The sequence below is a fragment of the Cyphomyrmex costatus genome, unplaced genomic scaffold (assembly GCF_001594065.2).
Source record: "Cyphomyrmex costatus isolate MS0001 unplaced genomic scaffold, Ccosl1.0 scaffold133, whole genome shotgun sequence".
NCBI classification, from domain to species: Eukaryota; Metazoa; Arthropoda; class Insecta; order Hymenoptera; family Formicidae; genus Cyphomyrmex; species Cyphomyrmex costatus.
This window is the reverse complement of record NW_017275315.1, coordinates 1,086,556-1,110,895: the sequence shown is the minus strand read 5'-3', so window position 1 is coordinate 1,110,895 and position 24,340 is coordinate 1,086,556. Positions and strand designations below refer to the sequence as shown.

At 36.8% G+C, this 24,340-nt stretch overlaps 1 protein-coding gene across 1 annotated transcript; it reads left to right on the top strand.

Annotated features, from left to right (window-relative positions):
- Positions 1-23,429: 23,429 nt before the first annotated feature.
- LOC108782691 (uncharacterized) lies at positions 23,430-24,044 on the top strand. Its single transcript, XM_018551018.1, has one exon. The coding sequence runs from the start codon at positions 23,430-23,432 to the stop codon at positions 24,042-24,044; it is 615 nt and encodes a 204-aa protein (XP_018406520.1).
- The last annotated feature ends 296 nt before the right edge of the window (positions 24,045-24,340 follow it).

Sequence of the window (24,340 nt, the reverse complement as noted above, 5' to 3'; positions counted from 1 at the left end):
GTGCATGATATAAAATATCACCTAAAGCGTACATTATTAATTCGCATTCGATATTAGAATTTCTATCATAAATCTTATGTAAAGCGTTTACCGCTTCAAATTTATTCACAATACAATTTTGACGTAAATAAGTCACGAAATACTTAAACTTATCACTTACACTGTTCGTATATTTACAAAAATTGAAATATGCATGATCAACACATTGTTCGAGTTCGAGCATGAATAGTACAGTCGACGGTTTCATATACATGCACTTGTTACATAAAGATAATTTCACAGTGTTCACATCACGTATTTTGATAAGTTCAATCACAAGATCTTGAATCATCAACGATGATGATAGTGTAGTCGATTGCACCAATCTTTCGATATCCGCCTGTTTTTCGACGAATGCTGTCCACGTGGCGTGCAGTAGGATGATGCGGTTGCCTCGGATGTCACTAATCGCAATTTTCACGTGAGACATCGGTCCCACGGCAATCCCAATCTCCAGAAATTTGTATGCTGTCGGAGTCAGCGCAAATATTCTACCCATGATGTTACGTGCACTGCAATAAAGAATAAATAATATTGAATATTTTCATAGAATATTTTTATAGATATATAATTTTTACATAGATATATATGAAAAATACTTACAGTTCATGCTGAACGTGAGAATCCATGCTGATTGAAATCGTTTGAGTTACTGATGCTGTAACGTTGCGCGAACCGCTTTTAAACTGTATCCCCCTCCAACGTTAGTAAAATTCGTAATCTGTTATGATTTAGCCACCACAGACGATATGTGTCGTATATTTTTTCCCCATCACTAGGGTATTCATATAAATAACTGCTCAATGTGTTACAACATGTATTAATCTGCGCTTTTGTTTCAAATACTCTATTACACTCAAAAGTTTTCTGAATAAAACCCTTTTGCAATTCCCCATGTCTCGGACACCGTGTACCATTGCGCGTCAGCACGTTACGGTAACCGAGTTCACGGTTGCAAAGTAAATGCGGAAGAGATAAACAACGACGGTTAGACATCTTTGCGCAGACTGACGAAAAGATTTTCGTCAACATTTATATACTTTAAAAAAATGCAGCGTTTGCACTTATGCAGCTGCAACAATTCTGCAAAAGACATGTCCAGTGATGAAATCATTAGTGTAATTCAATATTTAAAAAAATGCAACGTTTGCTAATATGCAGCTGCTAAGAAAGAATTTTACACAATACAGATTTTTAGACATGTCCAGTGATGAAATCATTAGTGTAATTCAATATTTAAAAAAATGCAACGTTTGCTAATATGCAGCTGCTAAGAAAAAATTTTACACAATACCGATTTTTAGACACGTACGGTGATGAAATCATTAGTGTAATTCGATATTTAAAAATGTAACGTTCGCAAGTTCTGTTTAAGATTTTATGCAAAAGACATGTCCGGTGATGAGAGCAGTAATGTAATTTGATACAAATGCGACGTTGCCAAATTGTGCAGTTAAGAGATGCATTTGTTGCCCAAATGGATCGATATAAAACAAAAAGATTTAGATGCATCGTGTCATTAGCTAATCAAGCGACATGGAGCGAGATTTGACTGAGCAAGCTAACCAACTTGGTACCAGAGAAGAGTACGTCGCGTGGGAATAGCGATGCGACGAATTCATCGAATTTCTGGAAGAACAGAGTCGGATTAAACACCCGCGATTATCGATCGGTAATAGACAATCAGTGATCGCAAGTATCGCGCGGCTCGAGAGTTTGAAGGATTCAGTGCGCGGACGATTCGTGCACGTGGGCGCCGGATATGGACTCCGATGGCGTGAGATCGAAACGGCGTTCGAAAGCCGTATTTTGACGGGCGCGGTGATAAACTCTAATCACATCGACCCCCGCAGATTCCTCGAAAACGCGAGTGAAATTGTGCTCGAGCGTGTACAGTGTATTATGCAGAGATATGACTCTATAAAGATAAATACAGTATTTAATGGTGAATTCGTGGCGGGTGACAAACGCGCGAACAAATCGCCACCCGGAACTTTGAACTATATCGATGCACCGATCAGCGCGAGTGATACGTGTCACGAGTCGTCGAGCCAATCCTGGCATCGCTCGAAGAGTTTCAAGAACGTGATAGTGGATGGTCACTGTCGCGTATACTAAATTTAACGGTGAACGCGAATAAACTGGATCCTTTGCGCGCGGGATGTCACATCAAACTCCCGGAGAAAATTATGCTGAAGAGAGCGGTGATCAATGTACAATCCAAAGACAATGCTTATTTTGCATGGTCAGTGGTCGCCGCTCTGCATCCCACCGAAAGTCATGTGGAACGGGAATCTTCGTATTTTTTTCCAGATGCCTTCACTATTTTAGCTCGAGCGCTAAATTGGAGATTCACAGTGAGGACTGTGGAAAACTCAACGATGTGCGATAAGGCTGCCGAGCGAGGACGACAAGTGGCTCGAATTCAAGAACCATTGCAGAAAGGAGCGCGTCCCGTTCGTAGTCTACGCCGATTTGGAATGCGCATTGGAGAAAACGGCTAAAGATCCAACAACCTCCACGTATACATACCAACATCACAACGTCTTCAGTATCGGGTATTACATGTACTGCTCGTACGACAACTCGCTGTCGGGCTATTGTTTTCACCGCGATAAAGACTGCATATCATGGTTCGCGGATGAATTGAAAAATTTAGCACAAGTGTGAAATCTATAATTTCAACCAATGTTCCCATGGATTTCACGCGAGACGACTGGGAAAAATTTAACAACGCCACGCACTGTCACGTGTGCGAGAAATCGTTCATGAAAGATGATAAGCGGGCACGCGATCACTGCCATCTCAACAGGCGATACAGAGGTCCCGCGCACTCAAATTGTAATTTAAATTATAAGAATTCGCGTTGCATACCCGTAGTCTTTCACAATTTAACCGGTTACGACGCTCATTTCATTATCAAAGAAATTGCCACCGCGTACGAAGGACGGGTAGATTTATTACCGATAACTAAAGAAAAATATATATCTTTTACTAAACACGTTGATGACACTATAGATGATAAAAAAAATTGCATACAATTACGTTTCATAGATTCATATAGATTTCTCGCTTCTAGTTTAGACAAATTATCATCTTTTCTCCGTAAAGATAAGCTGCAGGTACTGTAACGCGAATTTTCTCATTTATCGGAAGAAAATTTTAATCTTTTAACACGAAAAAGTGTCTTTCCGTACGAGTATATTGATTGCAGTGAAAAATTGAATGAATCGTGCTTGCCGCCTCGCGATTCGTTTTACAGTTCATTGACGGACGCCACGGTATCCGAGAGCGATTACGCGCACGCAGTCAACGTGTGGCAGCGGTTCTCCATCCAAACGCTCGGTGAATATAGCGATCTGTATCTAAAAACAGATGTATTGTTGTTGGCCGACGTATTTGAAAATTTCCGCGACAGTTGCGTCGCGAGTTACGGGCTCGACCCCGCATATTATTACACCTTGCCTGGCTTCACATGGGATGCCATGTTGAAGCATACGGGTGTAAAATTTGAACTGTTCACAGACATCGACATGGTTATGTTTGTCGAGCGCGATATACGCAGTGGTCTGAGCCAGTGCTCAAACAGGTACGCGCGAGCCAACAACAAATACATGTCGTCGTAAGACTCATCGAAACCATCATCGTATCTAATGTACTATGACGTCAACAATCTCTACGGCTGGGCAATGTGTCAACCATTGCCATACGCTGATTTTCGATGGGTCGACGACGTGCAAAATTTCGACTTTTCGACCATCCCGCTAGATTCACCTACAGGCTATATTCTCGAGGTTGACATTGAGTACCCACAACATCTCCACGACGCGCACACTGACCTACCGTTCTGTCCAACGCGAGAGAAACCACCCGGCAAGCGCGATGACAAGCTCCTCGCGACGTTATGCGATAAGCAGCGTTACGTGATTCATTATCGCAACCTGCAGCAGTGTACTCGTCACGGCCTCCGTATCGCAAAGATTCACCGTATACTGCAATTCACGCAATCTCCATGGCTTCGCGATTACATAGAATTAAATACAAAATTTAGAACTTTGGCAAAGAATGATTTTGAGAAAAATTTATACAAACTTATGAATAACGCGGTATTTGGTAAAACCATGGAGAATGTGCGCGATCGCGTTGATGTAAAATTAGTAACAAAATGGGAAGGCAGATACGGTGCCGAAGCAATGATCGCGAAACCCAACTTTCACAGTCGTAGCGTTTTCTCGGAGAATCTGGTCGCGATAGAGCTGCGTAAACTCGAGGTGAAGTTCGACAAACCGATATACGTGGGTATGTGCATCCTCGATATATCTAAAACGTGTTTGTATGAATTTCACCACAAATATATGGCACCGTTATTTCGCGAAAAATGTAAAATTATGTATACCGATACTGATAGTCTCATATACCATGTAGAATGTGACGATGTATATGAAATTATAAAACGCGACATAAATAGATTTGACACTAGCGATTACTCTATTGACAACCCGTACAGTATTCCGCTCGCGAATAAAAAAGTTCCAGGTCTTATGAAAGACGAGAACAACGGTGCCATCATGACTGAATTCGTCGGGCTTAGAGCGAAAATGTACGCTTTACGTGTGCAAGGAAAGAAGGATACGAAAAAGGCAAAGGGTGTCAAAAGTAACGTTGTGGCAAGATCCATAACGTTTGATGATTACACGCGATGCTTAAGGGTCCAGTCTCATTCGTTGGGTCAAAAAACAGGCATTTTTCATGAATTTTTTGTAGGGAAAGTAAAGAACATATCAACTTGAACCTTTTTCACATGTATTTATAATACTTTTAATAAGTTTGTAAAAAAATTTGAGCTTATTTAATCAATTTCCGGCGGCGTGACACGAGACGACGTACACCACTGCGCGCAAGACGGTGTCTCGTTCCGGAAATTCCCCTGGTCGTAAAATTGATCTCAAACAAAAAATGTCATGCGTTTCTTATTCAGTAAAATTGTCATTGAGGAATAGACTAGAATAAACTAATTCGGTTAAAAATTTACAAAATGGCGGCAGTTCAAAATTTTTTTTCATTTTTACCTATTTTTTTCGTTACTTTTTTCGCGATTAAAAAAAAAGTATGCTATATATCGACATGATTGTAGTCTATTCCATGGAGAAAACAATTACGCGTATTTTAAAAAAAGAAACATTAAGATTCATTAAAAATTCGCTGAGTTATCACTTCCGGAAGGACGGAAAAAGTGGTTTCGAGAAAAACGCGTTTTCAGTTTGGTTTTCTCGATGTAAATATTAAAATCGGGATACTTACAGCTAATCATCTATTCCAGGCCCATACAGCAGTCCTTCGGCTTCTTCAAAATTGAGTTGTTCATGGAGTTTTTCGTTTTTTCGTAGCGTTCTTTCCTCCACTGAAGGGATATTAGCCGGCGCTACGTACCCTTGGGAGACGCTCGATGAGTGCTTCCGCACGGGTCGACTCAATGACTTGTGACTTTTGAATCGTAACGAATATCGATTTGCCCTTTTAGCACAACATTCTAGACAGTAATAGCTATCGAAATCCGCAAAACAAAATATTTCGATTTTTTGACCCAACGAATGAGACTGGACCCTTAAACGACGCTATTGAAATGACGCGCAAACAATCGTGCATCAGATCGAAATTGCACGAGGTGTATACAATATCGGAAACAAAAATCGCTCTAAGTCCATACGATGATAAGCGGTATATCGTATCAGGTTCTACCGACACGCTCCCATGGGGACATTACCGGTGTAAATAAAATATGTCTTGTATGAATAAAAATATTTAATATGTATAACATGTATAAAATGTATAATATATGTAATATATCTCATATGTAATATATAATATATAATATATATACAGGGTGTTTCCAAATTAAATGGCAAAACTTCGGGAGCGTGTAGAGGAGTAAAAAACTAAGAAAAAAAGTCCTATAGACCATAGACATAGTATGAATAGACGGAGCATTGGCTCGTTTTCCTATAGGAAAATGTGACGCCTGCAGATAACAGGAGTGAGACAGAACAGGAAGTGCACGTGCATTCTCTCTGTCTTCTCGCGCCTGCGCAAATTTGGAAACACGGTAATGTCTCGGCGCTAAGCCAAGCGCGCGCGCGACACTGCCGTTTAATGTTTACAGTGAGTTTCGAAGATTTGAGTATATATGAGAAGAGGTGAAAGAAAGCGAAAAGAAAGGTGTGTAATTCTTTGTATCATAAAATGCCCCGAAAATGTGCGAAAATCTGCAATTGTATTCAGAATAGTGATAACAATGCGTCTTTTTACAAGTAAGTATTTATTATGTGCACGCGATCGTGGCATAAGATTTGTTAATTCTCTCAAAGGCAAAAATCCGATTTCGAATCCACTGAAAATATTAAATTTTATCTGATTATCGCCTAATTAAATAACATTTACACACACATATGTATATAGCTAATCAATTCTTATTGATATTTTTCAATTTCTGAATATCTAATAATAAAAAAATAAATAAATAAATATTACATATTTGATAAATATATAATTCAGTCATGTAAGACTAATAATTCTAATTTGAATTATTTCTATGTTAGTGTTGTATAAAGAATTATTATAAATATTAAATTAATTAATAAAAAATCTTGTAAATGTTAAGTTATTAACACTTGTTTGTAATAAGGCTCAATAAATTTAAAAATATGAGAAGAAAACCAATTATTACTCTCTTTATTTTTACCGTTACATATTTTCTAACATTGAAAATGACTCGATAGGGTTCGAAACGTTTGTTTAGTCTTTTATTCTTTGTCTTACATTAGTCTTTTATTCTTTGTTGTTAATTAAACATATTTTAACCTAATGACATCTCATTGTTTTTTCTTTTACTTAACCGTCGATGACATTTAGCTCGTAGCTCTTTTCTTCTTATATTTTTAAGTTATTAATAAATGCAATAATTCTTGTTTTGTCTTACAGATTACCTTCTAAAGAAGAAACAAAAAAAGCATGGATTGATTTTATAAAATTTAAAAAAGGATCAATTTGGAAACCAAAAAAGAATATATTTATTTGTAATCAACATTTTGATGTTTCATCGTACCGAACCTCTATACTTGCAAATCCAGACCGAATGTATTTAAAACAAGATGCTATACCATCGCTTGTAGAAGTAGAACTTAATACAAATGCAAATATAAACATTGAAAGTATACTGTATAATGAAAAACAGCTCATGTGTAATTTTAATGAGAGAAATAAAGTCGATGAAAAATCACTATTTGAAAAAACAGGGACAAGTTTTTATGATACAAACATGAGCAAAGAAAAAATTATTCTACAAACACAATCAAATTTATCTGAAATAGATGAAAGAAATACACTCAGGAAAGATTTACAGTCAGAGCACATAGTATCCGATAATATTCAAGTAGAATACTCGTATATTAACAACGAAAGACAGTTTGAAGCAAAATCTGAAGCTTTATGTAAAAATCCTACAAATGGAAATGAATTACAGAAACAATTAGATAATACTGTACTATTCAAGATATTTCTATAAAAAAGAGAAAGTATGATAATAATTTTACACTTATTATATATAACTTTTATAACAAATTAATAGGATAATTTTATTATATGTTATTATATATGTTTATTAAATATATTAATATAATAGATATTTTATTATATTTGTTTTATTCCACATAATGAATAACGATATAAATTTACAGCAAACGAGGATTCAATGTTTTAACAAAACGTCCTCGGATTTGAAAGCCACGTTTTGTGGGAGACGTTAAGTTAGAGAATTCTACAAATCTTGAACGTGCTAAGGAATATTGGGACATTGCTTTGAAAACCATTCAAAATTTGAGAAAACAAAATAAAGTGTTAAGAAGAAAATGTCTAAGATATAAGAAAAAAATAACGGATTTAAAAAGTCTACTGATTCATTTGGAAGAAAGTAAATTTATATCTGATGATATAGGACAGATTCTTAACGTATGTATAAAAACAAAATTAAAAATGTCTTAGTAAATATAACTATATAGTCATAGATCTGTTGACAGACTGTTAATAAATTACGTATATTTACTAAGGCATTTTTAATTTAATACCAATTCTGTCAGTAACTGTTAATCCCCTATTAACAGTTACTGACAGAATTGGTATTAATAATTTTGATGACAGAAAGTAAGCAAAATTTGCACAGAATTGGGAAGAAACTAAATATTACTCATTAGAATGTAGAATATAGTTATTAGCAGAATTGGCAACGTTACCTCATAAAAATAACTCGTTTTAGTCGTTAATTTGCAAAAGTAATTTGTTACCGTTATCGTTTTTCAAAACGTAACGAATCGTTACTTTTTCGTTACTTTCTTTTCTTGACACCAATAAAATATTCTAATGTTTTTTATTGTGCGTACTCAGTGCACGTTAAAGCCGTTGTAGACAACTCTAAATGTAAAAATGAGATATCTCAATTGATACAGTATATTTATCAAATAGTATAATAAAATGTATTGAGGATTTCACGGTTTAATTCGTTTCTATATTTTAACTATACATCTTTACGTTGATTATACAGCAGCTTCAAAGTGCACTAGTTCTGACAATAAAAAACGCTATTATATGCGTAATTAGATAAATTGCGGTAAATACAAAAAAAAGATACTATAATTCTATTTTTTAAATAGAGGAATAAAACTGATAAATGTATATACTTTCTAGTTACGCTTAAAACTTTTATATAAATAGAAATAAAGTAACTAGTGAACTCGTTACCATTACCTCAAAAATGTAACTACGTTACAATGAACAATACTCACAATCAGAAGAAAATGTAACATCGTTACCTAATCGTTACCGAAAAAAGTAACTTGTGACGATAACGACGTTACAAGTAACGCGTTACTTGTCAACCCTGGTTATGAGAGTAAAAGTAATTTACTATGTATAATTTACTATAATTTACATCTCTAGCTATACATATATGTCATAAATTCATTAAATCATGTTTTTGTATTAAAGTACATATAAAGTACTACCTACATATTTTAGATATAACAATTTAATAATAATAAATATCTTAATAATATTAATAGTTATATCTAAAATATGTATTACTTTATATGTACTTTAATACAAAAACATGATTTAATGAATATATGACATACATGATTTTTAACAAGTATTAAGACGTTATATAGTATAATAATACTAGTCATTACATGAAAATATTGAATTACTTTAAAAACTGAATAGTAATAAATATTTATTATAAACATTCTATGCTGTCTGGGTTCCTTACTATAGGATTTTGATTCGCGGATTTTGTGACATTCTATATGTATAAGTTTTGTAAATAAAGTGTACACCAATAAATATTGTTCCAAAAGTAAATTAATTTATTTTATACACTGTTATATTAGGCATCTATCAGTGGACCAGCAGCCGAGATATTTAAAAAAATGTTGACTTCGTCAAATAAAAAGAAATATCCGGAAGAATTACAATTTTTTGCAGCTACACTTCACTTCTATTCAGCAAAAGCATATGAATATGTGAGAAATCATTTCATGAAATGTCTTTCTCATCAAAAGACACTTTCTAAATGGTATAAGAACGTCAATGGTGAACCAGGAATTTGTGAACAAGCTCTGAAATCGATAAAAATAAAATGTAGAGAGAGAAGGGAAAATAATAAACTATTATATTTTAGTTTAACAATAGACGAAATGTATATTAAAAAAAAAATTGAATATCACGGTAAAGAGTGTTCTGGGTATGTCGACGTAGGTACAAATATTGATAGTGATGACATTCCTACAGCACGGTATGCGTTAGTCTTCATGATAGTTTGTATTAATGATTACTGGACAATTCCTATATCGTATTATTTGATCAATGGTTTATCAAGCAATGAACGTGCAGCGATCATCAACAGATGTTTAGAGGAATTACATGAAATCCAGGCAAACGTTGTCTCTATAACAGTTGATGGTGCTGCATGTAATTTATCTACATTTAGAATGCTTGGTGTTTCTTTTGATATGGACAATCTAAAATCATTTTTTAAACATCCATCTACGGGAGAAAATGTTTACCTAATTTTAGATCCTTGCCACATGGTTAAATTAATTAGAAATTGTTTAGCCTTTAAAGGTACTCTTGTTGATAATGATAAAAATATTATTAAGTGGTCATACTTTACTAAACTAGTCGAGTTGCAAGAAAAAGAAGGATTACACTTAGGTACCAAGTTACGTAGACGTCATATTATGTAGGAACGTGAAAAAATGAAAGTTTCGCTTGCTGTGCAGACATTTAGTCTAAGCGTAGCTAATGCAATGACATTTTGCAGAGAAAAATTAAACAATCCAGAATTTTTACAATCAACTGCAACTTCTCGCTTTTGTATTTATATGAATAATATATTTGATATGTTAAATAGTAGAAATTTGTTTTCCAAAAGTTGTACGAAACAATGTATTACAAAAGAAAATTTTGACAAAGTTCAAGTACAAATTGATGATTTCATTGCATATTTATCTACATTATATATTGAAGAAAGACCGATATTAGAGTCATCGAAAAAAGTAGGCTTTTTAGGAATGATAATTTCTTTAAAAAGTATAATTGGGATTGTTAAAATTTTATTTAGAGATGAAAATTTCAATTTTTTAATGACATACAAGTTATCACAAGATCATATCGAAACATTTTTTAGTGCAATCCGTAGCCGAGGAGGATTCAATAATAATCCTACTGCTTGGGAATTCAAAGCAGCGTTTAAACGGTTATTGGTTAGAGCGGATGTACGCATTTTACATAATGCTAATTGCCAATTGTTAGATAATACTAAAATATTAATGACCAGCAGTGTACTAAAAGAGGAAGCCGAAAAAATCGTTACCGAAACTAATATATTTTTTTCAGATCACGACTATAGCTACAATCTTGGAAATAATTTAAGCGAATATAATAATGAAGCAATTATGTATATTGCAGGATTTATATCAAAAAGTGTAGGTAAATATTTACAATGTGAAAAATGTAAAGAGCAATTGACAGATTTAAAAACATTGTCATCACTGCAAACATTAAAATGCAGAGGAAATCTTACTAATGCTTCACCTGATGTTATAGAAATATGTGTTGTAACTGAAAAAATTTTTAGAAGCTATGAAAAAGATGCAAAGAGGAAGAATGCCCTTTCTATATTATGTTTAAAAACATTGAAAAATATAAAATCAGCTATATTTAGTTCCAAAGATTATTTTGATCATATTTTAGAACAAACATATTTAGAAGACCATCGAAATCAATTAATAAAATTAATTATTAAAAAATATTTGTTAGTTAGGTTGAACCATTTTGCAATGACAAAAAATGATGCTGTGAAACGCATTAGATCACTGCATTCAAAATTAATTCTTTTTAAAAATCAATAATACTATTAAGAAAACTTATAAGAGAATTATTCGTTTATATAAGCTTAAATTTATACAAGTTTATATTATTATGACATATAAGTGCACATGTACACCCTTTATGTATGTTTCTTTAAATTTTGTTTTTATATTTTTCCATATATTTTACAGATTTGTAATGATTTTTATTTTATATATAATGTTACATTATGATTTTTATTTTATATATAATGTATAATTCAAATAATTTGAATAAAAAGTATAACAATTTAAGTTGTGTGATATGTGCAAAAAATTTTCTTCTAATATTGCTATCATGCTTTTAAACTTAACCTCAAATGTAGAAATTACACAGACGCTGACAGACGCATGGACATACTATATCTATGCGCAGACGTGAGCAGACAGAGAGAATGCGCGTGCACTTCCTGTTCTGTCTCACTCTCATTATCTGCAGGCGTCAGCCAAACTACGGCCATGCTCCGTCTATTCATACTATGTCTATGCTATAGACATATGCTCGTTTTTGCTCCGTTTTAGAGAAAATCGAAAAAAAATGTTTACATTTCTTGTCATATCTAACACCGACATATTTGATTACATTTTCCACTTTCTGTTATGAATTTGTCAGTCGCTCTTTGAAAGCCTTTAACAGTAGATGAATTTTGTCTTTTGCAATATGCCGCGTACGTATTCTAACAGTGAATATGCTGATATGGTTTTTGTGTACGGTTTCTGCAACGGTAATGCTTTAAAGACGGTGCGAGAATATGCGCGCCGATTTCCAAACAGAAGAGTGCCAAACCGAGGAGTGTTTATGTTGACATTTAATAGATTGCGAGAGACTGGATCATTTTCAATTCGACAAGAAAACAACCGATTTCAAGCAGCGTTACGTAGAGATTTGCAGGCAGGGAATTGTATTTTACAACATTTTGACAATCATCCTGAGACCAGCGTTCGGAATGCGTCGGCTGTATTGGGAGTGTCACCACAAACAATTTGGCTAACTATAAAAGGAGATAATCGCTATCCCTACCACATTCAAAAAGTGCAAAATTTATTACCTCAAGATCATTGGAACAGATTGAACTTTTGTAACTGGTACCTTGAGACATGCCACAATGATATTTTATTTCCATCTAAAATAATGTGGTCAGATGAGGCAACATTTACCAGAGGTGGAATAATTAATCAAAGAAATTATCATATATGGGCTCATCAAAATCCCAGGTCTGTTAGAGAATACAAATTTCAGCATGAGTTTTCTGTTAATGTCTGGCTTGGAATTTGGAACGACGTTTTAGTGGGACCGTATTTTTTACCTCCAAGATTAAATGTGGACCGTTTTCTAAATTTCTAGGAGAATGAATTTTCTGACTATTTAGAAAACATCCCATTACAACAACGTACTGAAATGTGGTTTCAATTAGATGGATGCCCTGCTCATTACAGCAGAGTCGCTAGAACCTGGTTAGATAGAAAATTCCCACAACGATGGATTGGACGTGGAGGAGCAGTACATTGGGCAACTCGTTCACCCGACTTAACGCCATTAAATTTCTACGCATGGGGTACTCTGAAGCAAGAAGTTTATTCTTCGCCTATTCAATCAGAGCAACATTTGAGGAATCGTATCGTAGCTGCAGCGAACAGAATATCGCAAGAACAGTGCCTGGCTGCTACAAGAGCCGTGTTTGACAGATGCAATGCTTGTATTGCTGCAAGAGGTGCACATTTCGAACAAAATCTTCATTAAAAAGTTTGTAAATAAAATAATAAATTAAAATATTTTTTTTCTTTTTCCGTGATTTCCTGCGAAACAAAGCAAAAACGAGCATATGTCTATAGGACTTTTTTTCTTAGTTTTTTACTCTTCTACACGCTCCCGAAGTTTTGCCATTTAATTTGGAAACACCCTGTATAATAATATAATATATAATAAGTAAAATATATTGTAAAGGATATTTAATGTATAATATATAATTTATATAATGTATAATGTATAATTTATATAATGTATAATGTATAATTTATAATTTATAATTTTATAATACATTGTCTTTATGAATCCAGGAATTGTGTGATTTGTCAAGTCCCAACCATTTCACATAAACCTCGTTTCCCCTTTTGCTCAACACTTTTTCAACAAGGTATACATCGGGATTAGCGACGCGATGCAGTTCGTATTCGTAGAATCCTCCAGCTATGAGCTCTCCGCGGGAATCCTCCAGTAGATACGTCACTGGATTAGTTTGCTGCACTTTGATAATTTTAAAGACCTCCGTCGTCCAGTTCGGTGTGAAACCTTTTTCAAATATTGTCTTGAATTTGCTCACGCGTACCGTATCGCCTACTTTGAATTTTGCGGGACCCGCGATCTTTATCGCACTATACACCGTACCCAGGAGTCTTTCGGCGATCGCGGGGGTTACGTCAGCGGGTCGCATGCCGATAGTGCGATGCTTACGCGCGTTGTAATCCGACACGAGACGCGGCAGCATTTCGATCCATTTATAGTTTCCGTTGTGTGTAAACTGTTTCCAAATGTCATTCTTCAATGTACGATTGAATCGTTCGACGACCGATGCCTTCATTACGGAATACGTAGAATAATGATTGATGTTATGCTTCTTCAAGAGTTTCTGTACATCCGAGTTGTAAAATTCCTTTCCTTTGTCAGTCTGCAAATTTTTCGGACATCTTTGGTCGTTTTGAATTATCTTTGCAATTGCCCGCGTCACCTCGTTTCCGCTCTTGGCTTTGAGCGGCATGGCCCATGCATGCTTACTCAGTACGTCGATGACTGTGAGAATGTAGTGGTAATCTCTGTTGAAACGCGTATACGGACGCATCTCGACTACATCTGCCTGCCACAGGTCATCGTATCCGTGTACTATGACGCGTCTTCGCGGAAAATTTCTTCTCGCCGGAGCGTGTAATTCCTCAACCAGCGATCGTTTCTCAGACATTCTTCGCTTCTCGAATCTTTTTTTCAAAATCATTTAATATAATTTGCACGTTATTCTGGAATGATGTTATCTTTCTTTCAATTTCTTCAAGACGATCTTTCAAATCTTGAACACTCTGCTGCACGTATTGTTTGTTTGCTGCGTCAGTATTATCCACTGGTAGCGCTAAACGTCGAATCTTACGCGACTTTGCGTCAAAATCGGCTGCAACTCGACAAAGAGCGTTATCGCGCACATAATTTCTGAACAATCCACGCCACTGATAGTGCGATTCGCTTCCTCCTCCAAGCGACAATCCAAACTTGTTGATCGGCATTTCGATGTCGACTGATCGACGTGTATACATAATAATCAATTTATAATCAGTCCGGCTTCGCGAAGTTCTTCGATAATTGATAGAATCTCATTATCGTGGCCGTTGTGACCCGCCTGATAGTGATGCACGCAATATTCGAGACATCAAGATTCTTGTCTTGTCTTGTCTCGAAATCAAGACGATATCAAGACAATATTGATTTAATAAATTTCGATACGAGACGATATTACTTTTCCAAGATCAATATTCTCGGCTCAAGAATATCGAAAATATCGAATATCAAATAAATAAATATATTAGAAATATATCAATTAATAGATAACATCTAATAGAAAATATAGAAATAATTTTAATTAGGTTTAGTGGCTTATTCATACTTATATAAATGAATATAAATGTTTTCACTGATATATGTAGTATTACTATTTTATATTATAATCTATATTGTTTATATTATAATCTATATTAATCTATATTGTGTTATTGCAACGAAATAAAATCAATACAATTTTATTATAATATTATAAACTTCTCTTTTTCGCGTCGCGTCGTGACACGGTGGACGACGCGACGCGTGACGTCGTGACGTGCTCAGTGGAAACGTACCCTTATGCGTGCGCTCAATCGTCTATTACTACGTTTACACAGAACTAGAGACCCTATAAGGAGAGACTCGCCAACTCGTCACGTGACTATGGGTGATTCTGATTGGCTGGGGTATGGATCGCACATCTGCGTTCCATAAACATGTACCATAACCTATTCTAATAGAATACGCGCGTGACAGATGACACATATGGTGCTGTCAGCTTGTGTTTAGTAAGTTAATTTATAGTTAAAAATAAATAATACGAAAGTTAGAGATACCTATTTTATTAATAATGTAATTCTCTTGTAGGTTTTCATTTTAAACATTTTAAAAATGCCAAATATATGTTGTGCAATAAAATGTTTTAATAAATCCAGTGATGGATACGCGTTATTTCGATTCCCAAAAGAAGACCAAGATCAGAAAGCATGGGTACAAGCAGTTTTTGGCGAGAATGCAAGATCCATACGTAATCTGAGATTGTGCGAAGTGAGTGTTCATCGTAAGAATGCTTTGCATCCGAATAAAAATAGTTTAAAAAATGCTCCTCCATTTAATGCTTTCCTCATTTCAGGTACACTTTGGACGATCAGATATATTGGTGGTAGGTTGCCGAAAAGAATTAAAAAAAGGTGCGATCCCATCAAGATTTTGTCGTTGTCCCTCAGAAAATGTTTGTAAATTGCAAGCAAGAAAGCGGAAGAAAGAGGATGTTAATGTGCGTAATGTTAAAATAAGAAGAATGTCTGATAGTCATATTTGTCAAGCAGTTGATACATGTAAGCGTTGTTGTATTTCAGTAAAAAACGTAGCTTGTCCTGTAACTAACCGTATCATGAAAAATGTTGCAAAATTATCTAAGAAGCAATTTTCTGAGGGACAACGACAAAATCTTGATGGGATCGCACCTTTTTTTAATTCTTTTCGGCAACCTACCACCAATATATCTGATCGTCCAAAGTGTACCTGAAATGAGGAAAGCATTAAATGGAGGAGCATTTTTTAAACTATTTTTATTCGGATGCAAAGCATTCTTACGATGAACACTCACTTCGCACAGATTAGGGTAAACCCGGTATATACGCCGCGTCAGCAAATACGCCGCAGAAGTCAGAAAAAATAGAAGGAGTGGGGATAATTTTCCATCAATTACTTTGTTACATGCCTTTATGGTATATTAGTATTATGTTATGATTTCAGTTCTTTACTGTTAATATTAATGAAATTATTGCGAGTTAAATCGATTTTTTACTGTAATAAGTAGTGCCATCATAATTTATAATCTACATAAAATGATTATTATAGAGCGTGTAAAAGACTTAGTGGTTATTTTGCAATACATATGTGTAGAGGAATAGTAAAGCATGTTGTATAGCAAAATACAAGTGCTTTGCTCCTGTATTGTTTGTTTAATTAGTTGTCATATATATCCCATCTATTTGGGATATACGGCATTTTTAGCGAGCGGGATGCTGTGCCGCAGCACAGACGCTCTATTTAAGAAGTTTTTGTTAATTCTAACAATTATACATTGCATTAATGTATAAATGTTGATAAATCTTAAACGTTTAAAGATTATTTTCAAAGATTTGAAGCTATTTTAAAAAATTGTGTTAAGTCCTATTTGTATTCCATTTTTCATTCTGAACAATAAAAATTGTCATATATTAATAAACAATGCAAGTTACGTCGTCATTTTACATCTTATTTATAGATTATTTGTGATTTTCTTATGAATTATATATGAGTGGCCATATTATCCCCCCCCTATGGGATAAATGGCAAAAATGCAGGGGTTTGAAAAAGTTACTTTTTAATATGGAAAATAAATTATTTTAGATTTCTAATATTTTTTTTACAGTAGTAGATGATACAAAGTTTCTATTTATATAATTAATTTACTTTAAACATAGTAAATAATAATTGATAAATTAAGTTTTCGATAGGTGCGGCGTATATACCGGGTTTAATATATGGATCTTGCATTCTCGCCAAAAACTGCTTGTACCCATGCTTTCTGATCTTGGTCTTCTTTTGGGAATCGAAATAACGCGTATCCATCACTGGATTTATTAAAACATTTTATTGCACAACATATATTTGGCATTTTTAAAATGTTTAAAATGAAAACCTACAAGAGAATTACATTATTAATAAAATAGGTATCTCTAACTTTCGTATTATTTATTTTTAACTATAAATTAACTTACTAAACACAAGCTGACAGCACCATATGTGTCATCTGTCACGCGCGTATTCTATTAGAATAGGTTATGGTACATATTTATGGAACGCAGATGTGCGATCCATACCCCAGCCAATCCGAATCACCCATAGTTACGTGACGAGTTGGCGAGTCTCTCTTTATAGGGTCTCTACACGGAACGCTTTACGCCAAAGTTTTAACATCGATGTTACGAAACTGGCCAATCATAGCTATTCCTCTGAAGAATGGAATGACTGTGATTGGCCACTTTCATAACATCGATGTTATAACTTCGGCGTAAATCGAACCGTGTAAATGTAGTATATGCTGCCTCCTTTTTCCAATTAATTGCGTTCAGCAGAAAGTTTATTTTGCAACTGTTGGAAGTTTTGTTCGCACCGATTGGATTATACTTTTAGATTCAGAGATATGATCTTATCTTAGTAAATAATTATAAATATCGTTTGTCTCGTCTTTAGTATATTACTTTTTTAAATTAAAAAATTTGTAAAAAATATCAATATTTTCGAGAATATTGAAATCAAGACAAGATTTATTTTTGATCTTGATAACGAGATCAAGACAAGAATTAATTTTTCAATATTTTTGCGAGACAAGACAATATTTTGAAAAATATCGTCTTGTCTCGTCTTCGTGCATCACTACCGCCTGACGCGAGGCTTCGAGCAATCGGAGACGATCTACAAGTTCGTTGGGATCGTCCCAATGTACGTAATCAATCCTGTTATCGGTTAATGACATGGCGCACGGCAAATCGAGTTTTTTCTTTATACCGGTCCCAACCTTTTTACCCAACACCAATGGTGCGATGATGTTCTTGTACTTGTGTCCCTTGTTACCCAATACTTGATTACTAGCGTTATGACCACGTCGATAAGCGTTTGTTGTCAACAGAATGCTCTTGTAAGTCTGTACATCGTCATCAATGCATATACTTTCGTTGGAAAATTTCATAAAAATCAATTCATACAGTCCCGGTGTTCCATCGTATCTTTGTCCATCTATAATTATGTCATCGTTTTTGCTTAAGGTTGTTATAGCCCGAATGGCTATCACTTATTTCATCAATTATTTCATTTCAACCGGCATAGCAACCGGCACCGGAAATGCAAGTCTGCACATTCTTTAAACCGCGCGCGACAAAGCGTCGATCTAAGATCATAGGGCGCGAAATACCCAAATGCACTCGGAATGGCAACCGACAGCGGAAATGCAAGATTGCACATTCTTTAATCACGCGATCGCGCCTCTAGCGCGACGAATATTACCATATATGGTCCGATCGAAGACCAAAAGCGACATCATCAAACTCAATATAAGCGACCGCCTAATTGCCGAGCGCAGAGTCTTGTCTTGAAATCTAAAGGTAACGATACGTTACGCGCGTCGCGAGAACCGAGTCAAGTAACATCCGCGATAACGTCGCCGACCGGTTTACTCATAAGTCACGAGCGATAACTTTAAAATATATTCATTTAACTAAACAACTGTATTAATTAAATGAAAGTTACAGTTACTAAAAAGCATTGTAATCTTTAGTAATAAATAATTATATGAATAAAGGGGTACAACATTTGTAATCAACTATCAAATTGTTAAATAAAAAGGGTTATTTTAAATAGAAGTGTGGTGAAGTGAGTGTTTGTTCGACGACCTTTTTACTATCCTCGTCTTTCCTCGTGGGTTCCAACCCTTTGAGCGGATCGAATCCCAAAATAATATCTTGTTACACCGAGAGGTACAACAAGGTGATATGTTTGTTACCGAGCATCGTTCCCTCGTCGCTAAAGTAGACTCCATACACGACGTCTATGTTGACGGCTTTCTTACCGCTCAAGACCGCTTTCAGATATTTCTGTCCTAAAGGACCATAGTTTGCATGCAGTTTTTCTTGCCCCTCGGATGCTTGAAGCAGATGTCGGATGGATGTTACGAGCGGTTCATTGGCAATCTCGAATACTTCTTCGACGGATGGAGCGTGGTCGTACGATAACTCACGCGATCCTGTTATTTCAGACATATCGTTCAAAGTGGATGGTACAGTTTTCGATCTATTCAACGCTGATTTCACAGGTGTGGAAGCCTGTATAGGACTATCGTACGAATTGTTCAGTCGTTTTCGCTTCGGTTTCGGTTCCTCGTCTTTCTCCGAAAAGAATGTTTCAATGTTGATAGGATCCTTGGACGATACAACAGTGTTTTCAACAATTTGTTTTAACGGTTCGGTAATAGGTTTAAAGTGTCTCTCCAACGCGATCTCCTTCTCTATTTTACCAGTCTTCAAAGCGCGATACTTTTTACGAATTGAATCGCTCGTTTTCGCAATATCCATGGCTATCTTCTCATGATCTTTGTTGCTGTCCATGTTGCACAGTCAGCGTATCGATGACAACTGATCGCTTCACGGTACCGCAAAGTCATTAAATCCTTTTCTGTATCGTCCGTTAGCAAACGCACTGAGCTTATCAATTACGAGAAATCCATACTTTTGCTGCCAACATTTACGACACAAATCGCAGAAATCTTCGTATAGCATGTCGGTATTGACATGATCGTTGTACACGCGTTTCAGGTTGGTTCCATCCTGCTTAAACAGAATCAACAGATTTGCATTGTCACGTATAAGATGCTTCGGTATCTTTGCGTAAGTCTGACAGAGATAGAAGCAGTCAACGTTCACGTGGCGACCCATTACAAAGTACTCCCTTATCGCGTCATGCTTGTCGCATGCCACGTCATCAAAGATAAAGATTGAATTCGGAAGCGCCTCGCTCGGTGGAATGATCTCGCTGTTATTGGAGAATGTAAAATAGTTTATTTCTTCGATCGGTGCTAATAAATTTTCGAGATATCGATACTTTGGTTGTTGCAGAGATTTCGAATAAACGTATACGTTTTCGAAGCGTACACCGTTCGGGCTCTCCAACAAACTTATCAGTACATTCGTCTTGCCGCAATTCGACGGGCCGCAAATGATTGCGCGAATAGAACTCGGCAGCATCTTGCCATGCTTGCGCATCTCTTTATTGGTTTGCACTTTACCGTCGAGATTCGTCACTTTGATAGACTGCGACTGGTGCACGAACCGCATATTTTCACGTTACACAAGAAACTGGAAAAGATGTCGCGAGCGAGCCTATTTATAGAGCTACGTGGAGCGTAATTGCTCAGTAATCAAAATGTTTCTTATCGTGTCGAATGATTTAACCTCCAAAGAATTGGAATATACACCGAAAATTGTTTTACTGCGAGAGTTTGAGAATTGTATAGATCTTCTGCGGGATAGACTATCTGAGTATATACGAGCCGATTCGGAGGTACAACGACACCGTCGGTGTCTGAAGCATTACAATTTGCCGAGTCATCAAACGCATATCGACGGTCCAGCGCCGTTGATAAAGAATTGTAGCGAATGCCGTCGAGAGGCAGAGGTTTGTTAAATAAAGCAATAAACGCGCTTCCTTTAGAACTGCACATTCCCGGTTACCAGTTTTGTGGACCGGGGACGCGTTTGGAAAAACGATTAGCTAGAGGCGACAGAGGTATTAACCCATTGGACACGGCGTGTCGCGAACACGATATATCGCACAACAACGGTTCATTTCACTGAACGGCACGCGGCTAATAATATACTCGCTGAAAAGGCGCGGAAACGCATTACCGCGAGAGATTCGTCTCTCACAGAGAGACCCGCCGCTACAGCTGTTTGGGCGGCTATGAAGGCTAAAACAAAGATGGGTATGGGCTTGAAAACAAAGAAGCGAAAGAGTAAGAGGATACTTCCGATAGCGAAACGCGGCGGTATCCTGCCTGTTCTTCCGCTGCTGGGCGTCCTCGGGTCGTTGGTCGGTGGAGCGGCGGGAGTCGCCAAGGCTGTAAATGATAGCAGAGCAGCGGAGCGTCAGCTGGAAGAAATGCAACGTCATAATCGCGTCATGGAAGGTCACGGTGTTTATCTCGCTCCCTACAAGAGTGGACGGGGAGTAGTAAAGAGAAAAAAAAAACGTCGATGAGACGTCAAAAATACCAACAGGTGTAACTACCAACGTGCAACTGCTACAACTTGCAAAACGTATGCGCATTCCGTATTTCAGAGGTATCTTTATGCGTAAGACATTACCGGTGGAAGGAGTACATCGAAACGAGAGCGGTATCGTGAATCTAGACAACGCAGAGAGACCCGGTACGCATTGGGTAGCGTACGCGAAAAGGGGAAATCGTGTCATATATTTCGACAGTTTTGGTAACCTCCGGCCACCGAAGGAACTCGAGCGATATCTAACAAACTGTATAATCCAGTACAATCGCATGCCTTATCAACGTTACAATCAGAGCAATTGCGGACAGTTGTGTCTACAGTTTCTACGGACGAGTGATAAACAATTTAAAGACTGACATTGCGCGGTTTAACTCAGTATTCGTTCAAACATGTCGCTGACGTTTACGCTGACGGGCAAAAGTAGTGTTCTAGCCGTGAGCTATTTTCCGGCGGTAGATTTGAGCGATGGCGATTACGAGCTCGGTCTAACTGACTTTGAAACGTATTATACTCTACCGAATGTAAATTCAACAAACAACAAGTTTTATTTCGACAATGAGGAAATTGTGATTCCCGAAGGATCATACGAACTGCGCGATATAGAACGGTATTTAAAGCGTGAAATTTTACGTTCTCGTGGTGTAAAGAGTAAGGAGGACGAAGAGATTCCGCTGGTGATTCGCGCCAATAACAATACGATGAAGAGTGAGATCAAATGCATCTATTCGATAAATTTCACCAAACCTACAATATTGGACCGCTGTTGGGTTCTTCATCGAATCGCGTGCTCGAACCACAACAGTGGCATGAATCGGACGTGCCGATAAATATCATCAACGTAAACATTATTCGTATCGAGTGCAACGTGACCGCGGGTGCGTACAGCAACAAGTGTGTGCACACGATACACGATTTTTCACCGATTGTCCCACCAAGATATAAGATATCGGAAAGGCCGACGCAGATCATTTACCTTCCGATCGTCGTACGGAGCATTACGGATCTTACGATTCGCGTAGTGGATCAAGACGGTCGATTACTCGATTTTCGTGGAGAGGAGATTACCGTTAGATTGCATGTACGAAGACGACGGCGCTAACGTGAGATGCTTGTGCTGAATGAACAACCGAAACAGACGAGAGATTTTAACGGAGAGATTTCATCTAGAAAAAGACTCAGTGCGTCCAACGTTGCATTTTTAAAGTCGTTGGGTTTTATCGTACGAAATGGCTGATATCTTGAACATTGTCGGTGAGCCGATCTTTGACGATCGCATCGTCAAGTTTGAATTTCATACGTACAACCCATACGCCAATACAACGTTTGGACATAGCGACGAGATACGAATACCCATACAGCAGCAGGATTTATACACGTTGCCATGCGAAAATTTTCTCTACATTAAAGGAAGATTGACCGTGAAGAAGGATGATGAGACACCAACAACGCTTGGAAATAATTGCATAGCGTTCATGTTTGATGAAATTCGGTATGAACTCAACAGTGTGAAGATTGATCGCAACAGAAACGTTGGGATTACCAGTACCCTCAAGAATTATGTATCGTTGACGTATGACAAGTGTTTGATTGCGCTGAACGCTGGATGGGATTCTAGATCCGACATAACGGAAGGTTACTTTAACTTTTGCGTACCGCTCAATATGCTGTTGGGCTTTTGCGAGGATTACAAACGTGATTTTTAACGCTCGCCATGAATTGATTTGGATACGAGCGCGCAACGATAACAATTGTATACTGGGAAATTCAGCGACGGAGCCGGAGGTTGAACTGATCAAAGTGCAATGGCGGATGCCTCATGTTATGCTAAACGAGATCACTAAACTATCAATGCTGCGAGCATTGGAAAGCGGTCGTTATCTCAGTATGAGTTTTCGCTCATGGGATCTGTACGAGTATCCTCTGTTACAGAGTACGACGAAGCATACATGGGCTGTCAAAACGGCGACTCAACTCGAGAAGCCACGTTACGTTATCTTTGCTCTTCAGACCGGTCGAAAGAATATCATGTCTCAAGATGCAAGCGTGTTTGACGATTGTAAATTGAGTAATGTGAAGCTTTATCTCAATTCAGAGTTTTATCCGTACGGTGATTTGAATCTCGATTTCGACCAAAAGAGATACGCTCTCCTGTTTGATATGTACGCGCGTTTTCGTAAGGCATATTACAGAATTGACTGCTTCGAAACGCTGCTCAATGTACTCTCGTTTGTCGAGCAAGGACCGTTTGCGGTTATTGACTGCTCGCGACAAAACGAATCCGTCAAGAGCGCTACCGTGGATGTACGAATAGAATTTGACTGCAAGGAGAATGTACCCGCCAATACCACCGCCTATTGCCTCATCATACACGATCGTGTTATCGAATACTGCCCGCTGTCCAACGTAGTGCGCAAGATTATGTAAATCGCACCGTCAGCAATTATCTTCAATTTAAGAGAGATTAGCACTGATATGAGTGCAGTTTCGAATAAATGCTCGTCATGATCATACCAACGTTTGTGGATCTACAAGGATTCGTCGTAGACAAGAAATTTATCGTCAAGGAAGTAGCGGTGCTGAGAAGAGGAACTGTTATCACACACTACATTTTTTCATGTCCTATGCCATGGAATTTACTGACAAGATCCGACAAATCTTGCGCTTCCTGGTTGAGTGCTTATCACCATGGATTGCGATGGGAAGACAGGATGGTCTCGTAC

Bases quoted from the DNA above. Each gene is read 5' to 3' on its own strand.
- LOC108782691 (XM_018551018.1), top strand. From the start codon at position 23,430: ATGCCTCATGTTATGCTAAACGAGATCACTAAACTATCAATGCTGCGA.